Raw genomic sequence first — 16,374 nt, 5'->3', positions numbered from 1 at the left:
GCTTTTCTTGGCAGAAATTGGTTTTAACATCATTAAGATGATGCAGCTGTCTTCAAAATGCAATAATATACATGAGAGAGTCTGAAATGTTAGCCCAAACTTAGACATGCCCCCAAAATTTGTTTGCCCTTTTTACATATGCTGCTAAAGTTATGCAGAAAAAACATATTTTGTAGCTTTCTTTACATTTTTTTTTTCTTTTACACCAAAGAAGTACAGTTGGATAGTGTTGTGAAAAAGTTTTCTGTTGACTAACGACAAGGTCCCTAAGTCATTCGCTACCATATCCTTCAAATGAGGCTTTTCGAAATATTGAAAAATTGGTTACAGCTGGCTGCACACCCTGACAGTTGAAAATAAAACTCCCATACCAGTCATAACTAGAAATTCAATTTACCTTATGCACAGTGAGAGCAACAAAACATAGTTTCTTTCCAAAGAGCCGACAGTGCAGTCAGAACTTCTACAGCTGCCTTTAATGCACTGATAATTAAAAAAAAAATCAAAACAAAATCCCTAACTGGAAAATACACACTCCCTTTATAATTACCTATTTCAAAGCTGTAATTGAGCATTTCATTATAAAGATGCTATCAATCCAGAACAATACTCCTGGGACAGCACACACGTCCAGAGACATAATGGTTATAATAGAAATGCTGCAGAAACTTTGCCAGGTTATGATTAGTTGCTCAAGCATTTCTGTTGTGAAAGATGAAACTCCCACAAGGTGTATTGCAGTGTTCCATTTAGAACTTCAGCCTCATCTTCTAGGCTTTAGAAATACTGAAAAATTAGACTCTCTGTCAACAGTATAAACAAGCAGAATTCATTTAAAAATAAATTTCTTGCATCTAGGCGATTCTTAGGTAAAGCAAGTGACTGTGAGTAAAGGAAGACAAACGAGGAATTGTCTTTCTGGATTATGTTTTTTTAAAATCGTTTTTAAAGTATCATTATTTGCAGCTCCCTCTAAAATTTACTATTGAGACTTTATCTCTGTGGGACCGTGCTAACACTCCAGCAGGAATGGTTGAGTCCTGAGTAATGACTGCCATTTACAGCTCTCTTTCATGGTGTAATGTGCACAGCTTTGGGGTTTCCTCAAAAGACTGTCAGCCACAACATTGTGGCTGTTAAGACAGTGCTTTGTGTGGAATTTGGGTATCTCTCTCACATGTGTGGCATCTTTCTGGAGAGGGAGCACAGTAACTTTTATCTGCCTGTGTTTGAGAAGCAGAGAACATCGAAACCAATGGTACTAATACAGAGAATTCCATAAAATTACACAGCACGTTTCCTCCAAGTATCATAAATAGTTTTATTTCATGTTCTAATGAGAGAATTAAAGTAAGCTGAGTCTTTGAAAGTTTTGAAATATTTTAATGGGACTCTCTGAAGGCTTAAAGTTACTGTGCACTTTCTTACAGGATACTGGCTTTTGTGTTCACAGCATATGGTATTTTGTACTTTACTATCTGGTAAAAAGCACCAGGGTAAAACTCTAAAATGTTTTTTGATAACCACCTACATGAGCTCTTAATATTTCATTAGTTCTGGCTAAATAGAAAAAAGTGTGTAGTTGAAGGTTAGGCTCTTTCTTTAGTTTGAATGTCATAGCAGTATGGTTAGAGACTACTACTTTCCAGCTAGAAATGAAAAAGAAGAAAGCAGAGGGAAAAGCATAAGTCCTGGAAATCTTTAGGTATGAGGCATGTGTTTGAAAGGCAGATAGATTGTCTGTTCTACCTTTTGATACAAAGTTGAACTCTGCCAATTTGTCCTTTTTTGTGATTGTGTGTGTGTGCGCGCACGTGTGTATGTTCTTAAACCTTCCTGCTGTGCAGATGTTGTGCTTTTCTGGTTGTTAAATGCATTGCTTTGTCTTACATCTGTATTATTTTATTCCTTCTGATGCTCAGATTATCAAAGACTGAAACTGAATGACAGAGCTCTAATCTAAAACACCATCTTTTGTGTTTTCTCAGCTATGTATTTTTTATAAAAGATGGGAAACATAATTAAGATAATAACCTCCCTTTTGTGTCCTATCTTCAGTCCAGTTTCTTCCTTATGCCTTTTGACTGTTCATTTAGAAGACAAACTATCAATGATGCCTGCAGTTTGGTTATTTCACCAATTTAATCTTTTGTAATACTATTTTCTGGGGTTTGTCTTGCTAATTTAAGAAAGAAGATAAAACATTGCCTGTTTCAGAAACTGTGTCACGTTCATAACTAATCAGAGAGGTGATTGAGTGTATATATATAAACCAATAGTATGTAGGAAGTTCTTTGACAGGATGGAACTACTCCAGTATATGGGGAGGAAAATACTTCTCGCTAAATATGGCATCATGTGTATAATATTGTTGTGGACACGCATACCCTGTCCATGTCACAAGTGCATTGGTATCTGTATTACAGCAATATTTCCATGGCTGTATACAGTACAGTTCAAATTTATTCTTTCTCATATGCTTTATGAAAATAGTGTTCATTTTTTTGGGTAGAACATATTCTAACTTTCTTACTGATAACTGACCAAAAGAAGCTGAAGATTACACAATGTCAATATGCAATTATGTTAGAAATTATCACCTTGTTTCTAAGGAGTTTGGAAGAGAGTAAAGTCACAATTAGTTTTTCTTTAATATCAGCCCAAGAAGACGAGTGCTTGAGAAGCTGTCACAGGACTTAGATTTGAAAAGTGCTTGCTGAAATATTTCCTGAGAAGGACATAAGAACCATGAAGAATATATGGAATATACATCACGCATTTTAGTCTATTGTAGCAGTCTGTAACAGAGTTGGAAGAGGAAGAACCACAGGTCTAACAGGGTTTTTTTTTTTTTGTCACATTCTTGTAGCTAAGATGTTTGAGTGCCATGTTGCCTGGACAAAACAATGTGAGTGAAAGCTCTGGGTATAGAAGCTGCACCACTTCAAAGCACAGAGAAAATCTTAACCTAAAAAATGAGAAATTACTACATGTGTACTGATTGATACTTTGCACAATCTCCGATTATTAGATTGTTAAAACAGTGATAGGTTTTATGATGGAAATCTTTCGTTGTTCCTCTCAATTTGCTTTCACCAAATCAAATACAAGAGGTCTGTTGAGGTATAACCTTCCTGCTTCTCACTTTCTGTTTGAAGGAAGTTGAGGTATAGGTTCTATGAAGCACCTGAAGTGCCACTTGAAGTGGCCATTGTAAGCCACTCATTTCTACTAATTACAGATAAAGCTATAGTTTTTAACGTGGTCTATAAAGAAAAACACATTTTGAACCATGATGATGATTTTACGATTTTATCAAAACTGGCTTGTCAACATTAGGACATCAGTTTGGTATCTAGAAGTGTACAAAGTCATACTTCTCTTAATAAGGAAGCTTCCAACAATAAAGTATTTGTAAGCTTTTGTTGACTTCTAACTCTTTCAGAGTTCATAATGTTTATTTTATTTTTTCTTCGAATGTAATAAAAAATATTATGTGTTACAAAGATATTTTGTAGTTCTCATCTTCTTTTTTCCGAAAGAGGAACTGTGGACAACTGTGTGCCATTATACCATATCTTAGTATGGGAAATGCATAGTGCTTTTATTGCTTCAGGAAGTTTTTGTACTTTATTATCAAATAATTTTATAAAGCCAACTACTTTTGAAAAATAACCATTTCATCTCTCCATCTCTTCCTCTAATACGATCGTATTGCCATCAGCAATGTTATAATAAAGTGCAGTCAGGCTAAACTAGCTGCAGCTGGATTACTGTCTTGTGTGTACTGCAAATTCACTGTCTCAGTCATGCTTCAATCTGTTTAGGCAACAAGTATATTGGATAGTATTGAAACAAAACTATAAAGTAAAAAGGAAAAAGAAAAGCCGTAAAGGAAGAAATTGCAGAGTAATATAGTAGAGAAAAGATGCCTTGCAATGTTCAAGTCAGATTTGACCTGTTAGCTCCAGACTTGCAAATATATTTCTAGCTTTATTTTTGTGTGTGTAGTACCCAGTATTCTTCAACCGTGCTTGATCCTAGAGGTGAGGTCCAATCTGAATGTTTCAAGATTTCAATGCTGAAAAGACACAGAAGAGGCAAAATTCTTTGGAAACAGAGATGGCTCTTAGATATAAGCAATGTTAGCAAGCCTGTGTCACGTGCATAGCGGGGGAGCTGTAGGATCATTCTCATTTCTAGGTTGTCCAAATACGTACCTCTGGGTGGAAGCAAGCCACTAAAAGATGCTGACTCTGACAGTAACTGTGGTCCTAGAATTCATCTGCTCATCATGCAGTCTAGCTGTTCTCTGTAGGAGTCGTGCTTTTCTGTTGGACTGCTGGGAGCATCTGCTGGTTTTGGAGCCCCTTTTCCTGGCAGTATCTGATGAGCATGTGGTGTATGGCTCAATGGCTTTATGGACATTTTGGTATGTGGTTCACATGCTCATAGGTTTAGCCTGTCCTAAAAGGTGGCAGCTGCACAGCTCCAGTGTTGTTCAAGTAATGCAATAGATGGCAAAAGAAGACTTTAACAAACTGTCTGTGGCGAATAGCCTAGTACAAGTGATTTGGTCTTTCATTTTTTGTTCAAGACAAAAAACAAAGGCAAAAATCAGTCTGTAAATGTTTTTGCGTAAAAATAGTCATTGTATTTGCTCTTAAACCAGACTTTGGAGGTAAACAATTCATAGAATCATAGAATCATAGAATCATTTAGGTTGGAAAAGACCTCTGAGATCATCGGGTCCAACCATTAACCTAACACTGCCAAATCCACCAGTAAACCATGTCCCTAAGCATCAGATCTACTCATCTTTTAAATACCTTCAGGAATGGTGACTCCACAACTTCCCTGGACAGCCTCTTCCAATGCCTGACAACCCTTTCAATGAGGAAATTTTTCCTAAAATCCAATCTAAACCTCCCCTGGTGCAACTTGAGGCCATTTCTTCTTGGCCTATCACTTGTTACTTGGGAGAAAAGACTAACACCCACCTCACTACAACCTCCTTTCAGATAGTTATAGAGAGCGAGAAGGTCTCCCCTCAGCCTCCTTTTCTCCAGACTAAACAACTCCAGTTCCTTCAGCAGCTCCTCATCAGACTTGTGCTCTAGACCCCTCACCAGCTTTGTTGCCCTTCTTTGGACATGCTCCAGCACCTCAATGTCTTTCTTGTAGTGAGTGGCCCAAAACTGAACACAGTATTCAAGGTATGGCCTCACCAGTGCTGAGTACAGGCCTGTTGATAAAAGTTATATTTGATATTTTCTAGGCTCATGTTTACCTTTTCCAAATGCAGAAAAATAGGTATTCTACAAATCTTATTGTGGATTTCACCCAATTTCTCTTCTGTGGTTGGAGAAAGAGTATAATAATGAAGATTAGCCAAGATAGTAACTTTAGCTCCTTTTCTTTAGCTGCTGCTTATTTTCCTTTCCTTGCTTTTCTTGCTTTCCTTCCCTCCTTTCTTGTCTTTTTGTCTTTCTTTGTATTTTCCTTTTTTTTTGACCAAGAGTCAGAACAGAGTTTGCTTTCTTTAATTTTCATATGGGCAAAGTCAGACCTGAACTATTTCAGGGTAACTATAGCTAAGTAATTTACAGGGTTCTTGGATGACAGGAGACGAGACTGGGGTATTGGCAGAGTTTGTGTTTTTCCTGCAATAAGTCAGTCTTAGTAGAACATGTTTCATTTGTCCACTTAACCTGTTACCTCTGGCTTTGTAATATAGTTTAAATTCTTAGTATAGATTCTCAAAAATGCATTGCTTTAATATGCATTGACAGATAACATCATTGTATGTTTTTCTCTTCTAGCAAGACTATTTTCATCTCAGCAATTCAGCCATTACCAGCACAATACTTTTTTCTTGATCCATTATTTAGGAGGCACAGAGTTAAGAATGCAGAATTCTCTAGTGAATTGTTTCTGCACCATGAATAAGAAAAGTTCATGTAATGTTCAGAAGTGACTAAGATGGCAGAAGTTTGTAAGCATTGAGATATGCGACAACTTACAAATTGGTATTTTAGTTCATGATTTAGAATGTGAGTGAAGCTATATAAAGATTAGGCTAGGCAGGGTTTTCTGTATATGGTTTAAGATTACCTATGAACATCAGTATTTCTGTAAGTAAAAAAAGATGAACTTTATAACAACTTTCTACATGAGAAAAGCAACCCTGTGATGTGATTTTTAATGTACTTTGCTGTCATTGAATTAATTTCTTCACTAAATTAATTTCACTTATCTATTTCCTTTATTTCTTTGGTTATTGAAAATCCATTTTCTATTTTTCATGGTAACAGAAGAATCCTTGCTGAAGTCCAAAATAGAACTACAATGTAGAAATAGTTTGAATATATTAAGTTGTGTAATATAAACAAAATTCCACCTATCACTGCAACTCAGTGCTGGTTTTATTGTGATGTAGTTCAATGGCCTACTTGAGATCAGAAACCTGCTGTTCCAGGGTAGATGCTCACTCATGTTGGAATAACTGTAATAGAGAAATTCAGAAATTATAGAGGAGCGTTAAGATGCATTGTTATCCAGGGACTGATACGACTAAGCTTTGGAACGCTCAACACATCTGTCTTTTAAATTTCCTTAATCATGTGTTTGCATTTTGACTTTTATAAGAATAAAAACAGAGTGAAGCATAGAGCTTCTCCAGCAGGTCAACTATGATAACTTTTATCATGTTTAATCAATAAAAGAGCAAGCTAAGTGTAGAACTTCTGACAGTTTCCCTCATTACTTTGGAAAATACATTAAATTCCTTTTAAAATACATTGTTTTACCCAGAGGTATTTCTGAACTGATTTTGGTTAAACAGCTTATGAACATTAATTTTATGCATTTTTTCCTATTCTTTCTAGTAATGATTCAGCTGTCAGTCAGGTTTTTGCAGCCAAGATTTGTCTATAAAATCTGTTTATTTTCTTCTTTAAGGAGGGATCTCGGTTGATATGCAAAGATGTGAAGTATTGGCACTTCTTCCTTGACTTGGTTCTAGTAATGTTTCAAATTTCCTTTTTTGTATCTCTTCACTTGCATGTGTATGGTATTAGAAATCTGTGACTGGGGAACGGATGTAATTTAGGATTGAAGTTTTCTGTTTCAGTCTGCCTGCCACTTGTTCTTAGAGAAATGCTGTTTTTTAAAAAATGTAGGGTGTATCCAGTTGTTTTCCCATAAGTCCTTGTGGCAGACCAGAGATGGCCATGAACTAAAATCTTATCTCTGAACAATTTCAAACTTCAGAAAAGTTGGACTAGAAATCCTGTTTGTGTAATAGCATAAATGAGCTCTCATATCTTCACATTCCCGTATCCCAAAATTTTGTAAGTTACTGTTTTTTTTTTCCATGTGGCTCCTCACATCTGCTATGACTTTTTTTGTCTGTGTTCAGGTCTCTTCCAAGAGCTCTCCCTGCTGTGCTAAATTTCTGTATTGAGTTATCAAACATTTACATGCACCTACAGGCATGGAAAAGCAAGCAGATAAATAAAATTAGTGTTTACTTTTTTGGGGGGCTGGTTCTAAGATATGCCTTCAGGTAAGCATTTTCTATACCTTTAACTGTCTTGGAGCAGGGACCATCTCTTCCTGCATATTACCTTAGCACCTAAAAGATTATTTCTGATACTATATTAAACAGACTGCAGGGAAGTAACTCGGTGTTCAGATGTTTCATTCACCCATTTGATCCTTTTGAGGATGATTGGTACATGTGCCCATGCCCAGATGGTATCGTGTGCCATGCCCCAGCTGAGGAGAATTCTTTCATGTCTTTGCATTGAACACTCTGGGGACTGGACATCTCCACTTTTACTATCTTACTGATAGATACCACTAATCAGGGAAAATATACCCTCTTAATACATATGTGGTAATGATAGATGTATGACCTAGTTCCATCCTTTGGTTTTCACTTTTATATTAACAATTTGTTTGTCTGTGGAAAGAGACCAAAATAGCTGTCGTGGAAGAAATTATTCATAGGTAGCTCTTTTAGAGATGTTGTAAGTGTAATTTTTTTATTATTTAATACAGCAGTTACACAGTACTTACTTACCCTAAAATAAAAACAACTTTTATAAAAGCTTCACAAAGAGAGGTTTTTTTGAATATCTGTTGGTCTCTCTGCAGCTATTCTACCAAGGAGAAGCTCCATCTTTTTGCACTGGCACAGTGTGAGTGCTGTAAGAGAGGCTGCTATGAGAGTACCCCACGCTGGATTCATTCTATGACACAAATGTTGACCCTCTGAGGAAGAGGCTAGTATAACCTGGTGCTGCAAATGCTGCTTGCGTTTCCACTATCTCTGGTACCACAGTCCAGATGTAACAAACCATTTTCAAGAGGAAATAGAAAAGGGAAGAAATTACTTAATTTAAGAATTAGTAATACATTAGATTAACATTTTACTTTGGAATTATGAAGGTGGCTTTATTTGGAAGTTAATACTTGTTTGATAATTGCATTTAGTCCTTGGAAGGAATTGAATCTCCATGTTTGCTTCCACAAATAAGAAAAGTATAGACCTACATACCAGATGATTATCAGTCTCAAGGTTGGTACAATTGTCAGTAGCAGGGTTCCTGGCTGAAGCTATGTTTTTTTTGTAGGTAAAGATGAGGCAGACCTGTGTGAAGGAACTTGATAGTCCCCGATTGTCTCTTGGCTTGCTTCTCTGTAGTGTTATCAGCCCATCATATGCATGCCTCCACTAACAGCATATCTTCAACTCCCTTGAAAGAAGAAGGACCCACCCGCCATCTCTATTCAAGTGCTCCTGTTTACTTGACCTGTAATACCAGAACTTAGCTATGGAGGCATAAGCAGGTGAAGAGAGGTGTCTCCTGGACACGCCTTAGTGTGTTAATCAGGTTAGTTAAAGCCATGACACTTGGAAGCAGCAAAGAAAGGAAGTTGTGAGAGCTTTGGTTTTTATGATCTGAGTGGTAATGAATATCACCTTCGAAGGAGAGACAAGGAGTGCAGTATTCTTAAGTGCTTGTATGTGCATTTATAGTGAGAGAACGGAATGGGATTTTTAGTTTAAAAAAACCCTCCTTTTTCTTCTCAGTCTTTTCTTTGCCAGGTTTTGTGATCCATTCCTTCATTTCCAGACAGCTTATAGAGGCTAAATACATATTCACATATCAGGATCATGAGATCTTTAAAATTCCCCTTTTTTCCCCAAGCAGATAATAATATTTTTTCTGTTAGATACCACATTTAGCATTTGGTGGGAGTGTTTGGAATCTGTGAAAATAATCTCCAGTGCCCCATTAAAATATAGGTGTGTAAAACAAGCACCTTCGTGGTCACCTTTTTTTCCCTTCTTCTGCTCCCTTTATTAATTATCAGTGTTATTTCCTCTCTGCTTCCTTCCCTGCTTAAGGAAGCAGTTTATGGTTCAGCCACAAATCTTAGTGCCCATCACATTTCTGCCGTTCACCTTCATGTGTCAGCTAGTGTGTTTGCATGCCAATAAAAAGATAGGTTTGTCCACAAGTGTGCTGCCTTTGGGGATAGTTCAGGGCTCCTGTGTAACTCCTGCAGTCTAGAAGAAGCAAAATCAAAATCACCGCTTCTTTGAAAGTACATTTCATGTATCTCCATCTTTGTGATAGCATTGGAATCCTTATGTAGCAGTTAGCTCTGATACACTTGCACAGATGCAAATTGAGTCTGACAGGACTGATGTCTCATGGACTTTGCTGTCATTTGAAATGCTGGCATGAAGATAGTAGAGATGAAAGGGGAGAGCTGGTGCCTTCAGCACTTTCCCTATTAAGTTTTCTTAGGTTTGTATTTTTTGATGGCAGTAGCTGATTCAGAAGATAGTTTTACAAAAGAGATTCATGACAGCCATAGATTTCTCACAGCTGCTCATGTCTTTCATTTTCTTTGAGCATAGCACTGTACTGTAAAATGGGCTCTTTATACCACCCACAAATCTGTAAGATCTAGTAGAATGGTAATTAGTATAATTTTTTCTCCACCCTTTTGGTTTTTATCTTCACTGCATGGAAACCACTCATGTAGTAGTGAAGAAGATAGTATCAAACTTGCCAAAGTTTATATGTTGAGACCCTTCAAAAAGTAAAATAATTTTTCAGTGTTATTTTAGTGACAACGTCAGGCTATTTGGGGATCTCTAGTATCTCCTGTGAGAGGGAAAAATATTTTTATATTCCTTTATTTCTGTTATTGCTCAGGTGTTGTAAATTTGGACAAGAATGAGACACTGCTTTTTTAAGTCAGATACTTGAGCTGTAGTGCTCCCAGTGTATCATATTCAATTACGCATCATAATAGTTGAGATGGATTGAACTGGAATATCAGCCCTTTATTCAAAGCTGGATTTCTGTTTTTCTTTTAGGTGTAATTCAGATATGTATAGGAAATCAAAACAGGAATTTTAACCTTTGAGAGTTGTTGAACTATGCAATATGCTAGCATTTTATGTCTAGCTTTAAGAACACCTCACGAAGCAGATTTTGCTGTGTTATTCTTACAGATGCCATATATGTATTGTACTTGTACTTCATTAACAATGACAGTTCTTGTGATTCAGAAGGTGCTGTTGAATACAACAAAAGACCCAGGGTGTCACAGATGCTTGATTATTGTAGAAAAGGTACACTGAGAAATATGTTGGAACAGTGCTATCATATACTTGTATGATGTACCTTGAATCTTCTGGTATATGCCAGTAGCCTGAAATGACTCATGTATCCTTTTCTATTTCCCTTACCCTTTTGTCTTTTAAAATTGTTTTGCCTCAAATTGTGAATGCTTAGAAGAAAACAAAAAAATCTCGGCCCTATTCTTGCTAATCATATTTTTCTCTTTTTCTTATCTGTTCCACAGGCTCTGAAAATACTTCATCTGAAGTTTCAGACCGGACAGACTCGCAGTGGCTTCTAAGCCAGTGAGAACAAGGCTGCCAAAGCATGATGGTGCCGAGCTGTCGGATGGTGCACGTAGTCAGGCCAATGGTGGTGCTCCTGTGCTTGCTACTCTATGCTGATGCTGAAAGTAAGCTTATTACTTATTTGTGCTTAGGTCTTGGACATGATGAACTTTTTTTTTTAAGCTGGTGGTTGCTAGGGGTCTCAGAATGAGTCTCCTTTTGAGTAATTCTTAAAACACTGCAAGGTCCTCTTTAGATCACAGCTAGTATTTGAAAAGGATTATTTATGCATCTTCCTTACAGTTTTTCTTCTCAGTGCCCCTTTTCTTAAGCAACTAATGGTTCCTGCTCAGATGGTAGAGACCATTGCCCCAAAGTTATGTAGTCAAAACAAAGACAAGCCTTGCTTACCAGACATTGGCCAAATCCCTTAAAGACGTCAAGACATCTGCCATTCTTTGAATATTTCTTTCTTAACTTTGGTTAACAAAAAAAAAAAAGACACCGCCCCCCAATTAATATCCAGTCCAATTAAAATTCTAGGCCCTTTGTAACTGCCACAGCAGCTGTTCTAATGTATTATTTCCAACAGCTGTCGCAGAGTACAGTATCCAAACAAATCAAGCAGAACTGACAACTTAGTGTCTGGCCTAAATGTGTGACAATTCAGTGAGGAAAGGCACCTATATATACTTGTACTGAGGAGAAACTGTTGGATTTTGGTCAATTAGTTTACCTGTTAATGGGAAGATAATATCTTCTTTTTAATTAGGAAATCATTAGGTCTGCCTTGTTTACATGTGTTCCTTCCCCCAGCTGTCCTGTGGATTCTTGCAGAAGTAACGTGCAAATGAGAAAAGCCATTTGCTTTCCACCTGTTGACCTGCAGGTTTACTACAAGCTGACTGTTAACATTCAGTTGATTGAGGGATATTGTCCTATTTAATCTTCCTGACTCTGTGCAGATACATCACTAATCAATAACTTTGTTTCAGCTCTGACTTTCAAAGACTTCTATGTTTTTTCCACACATCTGTGTAAAACAAAGGAGCCATTGAATTAAGTAGGAACACACAAGAATAAAAACAGTGTCAGTAAGGCTGAATAAATCAGTTCTCAGTAAATGCATATTGAAGAGTTCCTTATCACTCCACTTATCACCTGCACTCCAGGTATACTAAATTACAACAATAAAAGAGATACAAAATCTTTCCACTTCCATGTGTAATAAGACTTCCTTCTTTTAACTGTAGCTCTATGAAAGTGAAGTGAATGAAAAAAAATAGGACAAAACATACATGTTTGTCGAGTACTGACAGCTGAGATTCTTTGGCCCCTTTCCAGGTACATAATGACCAGCTGGGATGACTGTGTCTAAGGTGAAGCCAAGGACATTTTAACACTTTAGCCTGCAAATAATTAATTGGGAAGTGGGCCCATATGTTGGATGTTTCTGCAGTCGTAGTATACCATCTACTTTAAAAGTAAATTCTGTGCTTAGCAAACATAGATTTTTAGAATCTGGTATACCTTTTCTACTTCAGATAATGGAATGTCCACCCTCCTGTGAGTGAGTAGTGAATGATTTTTTCATTTTGGCAACCACAATCGAGTATCATTTTGCAAAAAGACAGTCAAACCCCAGAAACTCCTTTGTTAGTCCTGTACTTGTGAGAGAAAGGTATAGTTTCTTTAATCATGTTACATTAAACAGAAGGTTCCCTCTTTCATCATTCTTCTCTGTGGAGAAGGAGGTTCATTCTTTTGAAGGTTAGCATGGAGTTTACTTCAAAACTGGCTGATGTCCCAGTACAGTTTTTAAGGGAGTTTTCAGATGTGGTTTTCCAAAACTGCTGTATTCCACTTACGATTCTTTTTCATTTTAAATAACATGAAACGTGAAATAACAAAAAATAGGAGTCAGCTATTAGCCTTTGCTGGCTAGGGCTAGGAGGACTTCATGGTGTTGTTGGAATCTATGGAGTGTCACATGGAGAATAAAGATTGTAAGATGCACAAAGATCATCTTTCTGTGGGAGTTACTCTCAGTGAAACCAGCCTGGACAACAAGATGCAGTCTTGAAAGAAACTAAGAAAGAGTAAAAATGATGTATTAATGAATGTTAATATCAATATTAATTAATATTGGATAAGTAGTGTTTTCAAAAACAGTCATAATTATATTCTTTACAGGACTGGTGTACTGTCTTGACTGGAGAACAAAGCAAAGGTCTCTTCAAGATAACAGATTAATTACATTTTCCTTATAGACACTGGTTTATACTATACTGTCGTATTGTGTGATCGTTAATAGTTTCATGTGGTTGTGTTAATAGATAATATGTCAGGAGTGCTGTTAATGTAAGTTGGTAACACACCACCCTAAATATCACTGATCATCTTTCACAAATGCATAGATGAACTGAGTTTTGTGCTACAGGAACTCATATAACTAATCCTTTATGATTTTGTATATTTGTCTTTGTAATTAGTAGGTATTACTAGGCAGAGTTACAAGAATGGAGAGCAGACAAAGATACATTAGGTTATCTTCTTGGAGGGATTTATAATGTTGCAATATCATCTATGGCTATTACGTAGTATCTATTGCATCTTGTTGTTAGCCAGTAGAAGAAAGAAAATGACAATTTAAAAATACTTACAAATAAAAAAAATCAGGAAGATTAAAAAAAAGTTAGAAGATTAGAAAGATTCAATTAAGAAGAAGTTGAGAAATACTCCTAGAATTTTGGAACTAAAGTATAATGGAATAATAATTTAATTAGCTATTTTTTTCTTTAAGAGAAATAGAAATACTTTAAGACCAATTAATTTGTGCTATGTACTAGCCAAGATTTTAGGTCAGAGTCTCTGTTAAGACATTCCAGAATAGAGAATAAGCAGAAAATTCTGCAAAGTGATAGGCTAGGCATCTCTGGTTTTACTGTTTCTATGTTTTCTTAAGGAAACAATTGAGCTGGACAATATAACTTTCTATGAACAAAAGTGCAGTTTCTCACCTGATCATTTAAAAATACTATTGACTTGTTTAGAATTTTGAAAGCTCAGTTTCTGTTGGTCTTTCCCATTTTTTTGTTGTTAAGATTTTTTGCCATGTGGGTGGTGGTACTGTGAAGTGCAGGAAGTGAGTGAACTCCTACAGGTACCAGGTGAATGTGAAATCATCACTTTAAATAGGCAGCCTTTTACCTAATCTGGCTAACTCTTATTTTATGGGAAAAGGCTTCTCTTTTGACCTTACCTTTATTGTCTGCTTACTACTAAAAAAAGATGTGTCTGAAAAATTGTACGAATGCCCACAATTTGTATAAATTAACATAATACTTTTTTACAAGGTGGACTTCACAGTTGAAACTTTTTCAGCTTCATAGATGCTTTCCTGCATTCCTTTTCTTTCTAATGAATTTTAGAAAGAACTGGATTTGAAAGGAGAGAGAAAAATCTGATGAAAGCTTTTGTTCACTTGCACTGACTTGGTTTAAATTTCAACTAAAAGGTTGTGATACACCTAACACAAACCAAAGAGGCTTGTGACAGCTAGATATCAATGCAGTGTCTCCCCTAGTCTAGTCAGATTTGATGATTTCATTCCCTTTAAAATATAGTGATGAAAACCATATTCCCTGTCTCTTAACGTATGAGATTAAAGAGACTGTGATTGTCAAGTAATTAATATGCACAGGCTTTTAAGTTGCATAAATATTTATACATGTACATACAAATGGTATACATTATATGGTATGAATTGAATTGTGAGCCATATATTGCCGTTGGAAGGGCTGATCAAGAGGTCTTTAAACTAGGTTCGATGGGGGAGGGGGATAAGACCAGGGCAGCCACAAATGAACCTAGGGGTGACAGGCCTGCGTCGGGGCCAAGGCTGCTAGCCCAGCTGAAGTGCATTTACACCAATGCACACAGTATGGGCAACAAACAGGAAGAGCTAGAAGCCACTGTACAACAGGAAGGTTATGATGTGGTTGCCATCACAGAAACGTGGTGGGATGACTCTCATGACTGGAGTGTAGCTATGGATGGCTATAGGCTCTTTAAGAGGGACAGGCGAAGCAGGAGAGGCAGTGGGGTAGCGTTGTATGTTAGGGAGTGCTTGGACTGTGTTGAAATTGAGGAAGATGATGAGGATGACAAGGTTGAATGTTTATGGGTGAAGATCAGGGGGAAGGTCGGCAGGGCGGACATTACGGTGGGAGTCTGTTATAGACCACCCAACCAGGATGAGCAGGCGGACGAGGCGTTTTACAAGCGGCTGTCAGAAGCCGCCCGGTCGCCAGCCCTTGTACTCGTGGGCGACTTCAACTTGCCGGATGTCTGCTGGAAATACAACATGGCAGAGAGGAAGCAATCTAGGAGATTCCTCGAATGTGTGGAGGACAACTTCCTCATGCAAGTGGTAAATGAGCCCACTAGAGGAGGGGCCCTGTTTGACCTGTTGTTTGTGAACAGAGAAGAACTAGTGGGAGATGTGAGGGTCGGTGGCCGTCTTGGGAGTAGCGACCACGAAATGTTAGAGTTTTCGATAGTGGGGGAAGTAAGGAGGGGCAAGAGTAGAACTTCTGCCTTAGATTTCCGGCGGGCAGACTGTAGCCTGTTTAAGAGGCTGGTGGACCGAGTACTTTGGCAATCGGTCCTGAAGGGCAAAGGAGTCGAGGAAGGCTGGACATGCTTCAAAAGGGAATTGCTAAATATTCAGGAGCAGGCTGTCCCAGTCTGTAGGGAGACAAGCCGTTGGGGAAAAAGACCAGCCTGGTTAAACGGAGAACTTAGGCTAGAACATAAGGCAAAAAAGAGAACCTACTTGCTCTGGAAGAAGGGTTGGGTAACTTGGGAGGTCTATAGGGACATGGCCAGGTCGTGTAAGGAGAAGATTAGAAGGGCCAAAGCTCAATTAGAGCTTGATTTGGCTGCTACAGTCAAAGATAACAAAAAAAGCTTTTACAAATACATCAACAGCAAAAGGAGGGTCAAGGAGAGCCTCCACCACTTGCTGAATGAGGAGGGTAGTGTAGTGTCAAGGGATGAGGAAAAGGCAGAGGTGCTCAATGCCTTCTTTGCCTCGGTCTTTAATGTCAAGACCGGTTGTCCTCAGGAGACTCCGGCCCCAGAATCTGAAGTTAGGGGCAGGGGGCTGTGTGAACCTCCCGTAATCTAGGAGGAGACGGTTAGTGACCTGCTGTGCCAGTTGGACACCCACAAGGCTATGGGCCCGGATGGGATTCACGCCAGAGTAATGAAGGAACTGGCAAACGAACTTGCCAAACCACTCTCTATTATCTACCGGCAGTCCTGGTTGACTGGAGAAGTTCCAGCTGACTGGAAATTAGCAAATGTAACGCCCATCTACAAGAAGCGTCGGAAGGACGATCCAGGGAACTATGGGCCTGTCAGCCTGACCTCGG

General features: G+C 37.9%; 1 protein-coding gene across 1 annotated transcript in view; it reads left to right on the top strand.

Moving 5' to 3' along the window:
- Positions 1-16,374, top strand: part of PTPRD (protein tyrosine phosphatase receptor type D) — a 438,191-nt gene that overhangs the window by 90,696 nt on the left and 331,121 nt on the right. The window contains exon 2 of the mRNA XM_068423460.1: positions 10,894-11,061. Within this exon, the coding sequence (XP_068279561.1) occupies positions 10,977-11,061 (85 nt within the window). The 5' untranslated portion in view covers positions 10,894-10,976. The remainder of the gene's footprint in view (positions 1-10,893; positions 11,062-16,374) is intronic.

This window comes from Nyctibius grandis, chromosome Z, assembly GCF_013368605.1.
Source record: "Nyctibius grandis isolate bNycGra1 chromosome Z, bNycGra1.pri, whole genome shotgun sequence".
In the NCBI taxonomy this organism is placed as follows: Eukaryota; Metazoa; Chordata; class Aves; order Nyctibiiformes; family Nyctibiidae; genus Nyctibius; species Nyctibius grandis.
Note: the sequence above shows the minus strand (reverse complement) of the source record. Positions and strands in the feature narration are given on the sequence as shown.